General features: G+C 51.3%; 1 protein-coding gene across 1 annotated transcript; it reads right to left on the bottom strand.

Annotated features, from left to right (window-relative positions):
• Positions 1-2,379: 2,379 nt before the first annotated feature.
• LOC311256222 (uncharacterized protein) lies at positions 2,380-3,890 on the bottom strand (the record flags this gene model as incomplete). The annotated part of the gene is made up of 2 exons (XM_084351071.1): positions 2,380-2,406; positions 3,504-3,890. The coding sequence occupies 2 exons, from the start codon at positions 3,888-3,890 to the stop codon at positions 2,380-2,382; spliced, it is 414 nt and encodes a 137-aa protein (XP_084207197.1).
• Between the last annotated feature and the right edge of the window lie 659 nt (positions 3,891-4,549).

The raw sequence follows: 4,549 nt of genomic DNA, 5'->3' as shown, positions 1-4,549 counted from the left end.
AGTGGATAGTGTCATCCACACAATGTTCCTTGCACTCAAAGTCCGAGAGGATGGCATCAAAACGGTGGTTGTAGCCATCGCCCGATGATAGGAAACCTTGCGGAGCCCTGGTGTAGCGCCAGCGGCCAAAGGGCATGATAAAGGTTGTCAGATGACGATCCGATTCGCGGAGGGGCACACTGTGATAGCCGTTCCAGGCGTCCGTGACGGTTTTCCAGGTGTCCTTCGGGATGCGACGTGCGAGGTGGAATGGGGACTCGGTGGCGAAAGTCTCACGTTGGCAGAACTTGTTGAGAGGTGAGAGATCCACAGTCCTACGGGGGGAACCATCCTGCTTTCGAGTGACTACCACACGATGGCACCATGTCACCGGTTCACCATACGGGACACGTTCGATGACACCAAGGGCTTCATCCCGGAGGAGGTCGTCATAGACTCTCTGCTGCCAGTGCAGAGGCACGGTGGCCGCAGTGTGGCATGCTTTAGGTGTGGCTCCAGGGTCCACATGTATCTCAATGGGAGGCCCTTCCATGCATGGCAAAGCTCGATGAGGGCAAGTGTTGAATGCAGATGAAGCATACCTCTCAAGTAGCCAATCCCTCATCCGGCCATTGTTCTCTGGAGTGCAAGGGAATGGTAATGCCACTGGGCGAAGCGGGGGGAATGTACGCAGGGGGCATGAGCACTGGGCGTCATGGGGGTCCTTCGGGTACTTACAGCCGCTGTCGGTGGACCTTGTAGCATTGACAGACGAGGGCTTGTATGTTGAGTCAGGAGCGCCAGGGCCGTGCTCTTCTCTGGGTCCTCCTGCGCTGGTACACGACGGGAAGTCCTTAGGTAAGAGGCCGAGGTCAAGTAATGACTCATAGGAGAGGTACATGGCATGGACCGAGCTGCTCACGTAGACCATGGCGCGGCAGGATCTCACGCCACCGCTGCAGGGAGCTGTAGAGAGCCTAGCAAAGAATGCTCCTTCAACGGCTATAGGGGAGCGGTTGGCGGCTGACAGGCTAAGTTTTACTGGGCACAGGTCGTCGTGCGAGAACCCACAGGCAAGGAACTCCCCCAGAGACCAAAGGTCAGACTGCGCCCCGGTGTCTGCAATAGCAGATATATTCGCCTCGTGGTCCGGGCCCCGGGTGTTGGTTCGGCTTCCCGGTCCGACAGGCTCGTCGATCAAGATGGTGATCGGCACGCGAGGGTGGTCCCTCAGCTTGGCCCGCCTCCATCCTCCTTTAGAGAAAATGTGGTGCTCGAGCCTGACGGGTGTGGGTTTGTTGACATCGCTGAATGACGTCTGAGTACGGCTTCGACGATGACTCCTGTAGTGTGGGCCAGGGCGGGCTCCAGATTGAACTGATGAGATCTGGGAGATCGGCTCTGACTCGATGGCGGCCTGTTTACTGTCAGTCGATGGCTGTTCCCGCCTCTGTCGTTGGCGGGCCCTATAGCAGTCGATACAAACTTGGTGAGGCTTGGTATTCCATCCACGAGGCCCCTCCGTGAAGACCTTAAAGGTGCTCCTGCAGTCTGGGCACGAGGCTCGTTTAGCCTTGTCTGCAGGGGCTTGGGTCGGGGCGGGGCTCGTTTGCGGATTTTTCTTCAGGCGCTGGAATGACGACATGGCTGATAGGGTGGGCAACGGGAGCGCATTGTGGGCCATTTCTTTGTTTTCAACGAGTGCGACCACCTCGTTCACTGGTTTTGTCAGGATGTCAGGCGTCCCCAGTATGTCGCGGCGTATGTCCGAGTCATAAATCCCGTTGATCAAAACATCACGGATGATGTGGTCGGTGTAGTCTACCTCCTTGCCACACTCGCACGCCGCCTTGTAAGCACAGGTCTCTGCTTTACCTCGCACCCTGGCGGTGAAGGTGCGGAATGCTTCGTCGCGTTCCTGGTGTAACTGAAGCAGCTCGGTGCGCAGGACACATGTAGCGACTGGAATGACTGCTAGTGAACGCATGGCGGCGATCATATCCGGCAAGGTCCCAGAAGTGGCGTTGGGGTTAGCTTTCAAAAGGTTATCTCCGAGTGTAGGCCCAGCGCACTGAAATAACTGGAAAGGGGCCTGGGCCGCTCCTATGCCTGAGCCGGTGCAGAAGACCTCCCAGCGACGGATGAACACGTTCCATTCCTCTATCGATACGCCAACATCAACCTTAGGTCGATCGAGCTTCGGGCCTTGAGGAGCTGAGGCTTGGGCCAGCGCAGCCATGACAGGCGGTGGGTTCTGATGGGCAAGTCCATGATTCGTCAACACAGCAATGGCGAGTGCTTCAGACACGTCACCGGTCGTGAACGTGCAGCTGGGAACAGAGCACTGAATGATCACCATGGCTCCTTCATGAAGAAACACACTCCTCGATGTCAGGTCAATTATTTAATGACAACGATGAAGGAGCCCTGCAGCAATACACAGAATAACATCATAAGCTAAAACAGATATGTGATACTGTGTAGCAGAGGTAATAGTATGAGCTTAACCAAGCTTGATAGTAGTGAAAATAAAATACTAAGACTTACAGGAATATGAACAGAGATGAACCTCCAACCACCATAGCAGGAACATAATAAAACAGATACTCACAAAATGGCCGACTACTAACTGAGCCAGTGTAGCACTAATAAGATACTACCCCCTAGTGGCCAGGAGTACTCCTCATGTTGTTTAAAATAAACAGTCCTTTAGTTCAGTTTTATGTTTATGTGGCGTGATGTACAGGGGAGCTATGGGGTTGCGACAACGCCACCTGGGGTAATTTCAACCCACAGGAAATTCTAAAGCTAAATTTTAATGAAGGAGGTCACAGGTTCGATGATACCACGGGGCAAGAGACGGTTTTCAAATTAAAGGTAACACTTTATTTAACACATAAGCGACTCAGCAAAATTAATCAAAAATACACACACACACACACACACACACACACACACACACACACACACACACACAATAATATTGTGGAACTGAGTGACAGAGCTGCGGGACGGCAGACAATTTCGGACTTACTGAAAGGGACAGGCAAGCTTATCCAGGAAGGGCTTCTGGCGGAGCGATGCGTCTCCCCACAGCCGATTGTTCTACAAAGAGCGGAGATCGCGTCACCAAAGTGCCCGTGTTATGCACACATGAACAATGGAAGACTAGCAGAGAGCATTACCTGAATGAAGAGGATTGTACCCTCGCAACAGCCACGCCGAACCACCGCGCCAGACCAGCCACAGCCACCGGAGAGGAGCGGAGGAAAAGGATGAGACAGATGTGTCCGCACCTCTATATGTAAAGGCGCATTGTGCCGCCCCTCAATAGTGGGCACCCCGACTATCTGAGAATAGCGGCGTTCTGTTGGAGTCAATGAACGGCTTGCATAGGCTACTGGCTTGTTCTGTCCATCCGACTGGGTCTGTAGCAAAACTGCACCTAGTCCTACTGGGCTTGCATCACTAATGACTACTGTGGGTGCACCTAGTTTAAAGTAGGCCAGGCATGGCTCACTCACCAATGCTTCTTTCATTGCTTGAAATGATCTCTCTGTTTCACTTGTCCACTCCCACACTTGTTCTTTTCTAGTCAGCTTCCGTAGTGGTTCTGACAAGTTTGCGTAGTTTGGTATGAATTTCATCAAAAATCCAGAGGTGCCCAGGAATGAGCGTAGCAGCTGGACGTTCTCAGGTCTGGGTGCTTTGCAGACGGCCTCGAACTTTCTTGGATCTGGTTTGATTCCTTCAGCGGTGATTACATGTCCAAGTATCTCGATCTGTTGTAGTCCGAAGATACACTTGTCTCTGTTGAGTGTTAGACCTCTGTCCTTGAATCTCTGGAAGACTTGTCTCAGTCTCTGTTCAAGTTGGTCTTCGTTCTCTCCGAATACCACCACATCATCCATGTAGCAAAAAGTACTAGGCATGGCACATAACATAGAGTCCATAGCCTTCTGGTAGGCTTCCTGTGCACTCGATAATCCAAAGGAAACTTTTCTGAAGCGGTAGCACCTTCTGTGTGTGATGAACGTTGTTAGTGGTCTGGATTCTGGGGCTAAGTCACACTGCCAAAACCCTTTTCGTGCATCTAGCTTAGCAAACACTTTTGCTCCCTGCACTGCCTGTAAGATGCTATCTACGGTTAGTACTGGATGTCTTTCCCTGATCACTGCTCTGTTGACTTCTCTCAGGTCTACACATAGCCTCACTTCTTTTGTGTCTTTTTTGGGTACAATCAGGATATTAGAAACCCATTCTGATCCTTCATTTACTTCCTCTATTATGTCTTGTTCCAGCATCTTGTCTAGCTCCTGGTTTACGGCTTCTAACATGGGATAAGGGATTCTCCTTAAACCCTGTGCTACAGGCGGGACTTTTTCATCGACTATAACCTTATGGCTGTAACCTTTAATCTGACCTAGTCCTTTAAAAACTAGTGGGTACTCTTTAACAAGCTTGCTGAATCTCTCTGTCTGCCCTACTGTGTTCACTTTTTTTCCTGTGTTAAGTATTTTTAACTTAAAAGCTGTTTGTCTGCCTAGCAGTGCTTCTACATGTCCTTTTA

The sequence above is a fragment of the Pagrus pagrus genome (genome assembly GCF_965226575.1).
Source record: "Pagrus pagrus genome assembly, chromosome: 4".
Classification (NCBI taxonomy): Eukaryota; Metazoa; Chordata; class Actinopteri; order Spariformes; family Sparidae; genus Pagrus; species Pagrus pagrus.
Note: the sequence above shows the minus strand (reverse complement) of the source record. Positions and strands in the feature narration are given on the sequence as shown.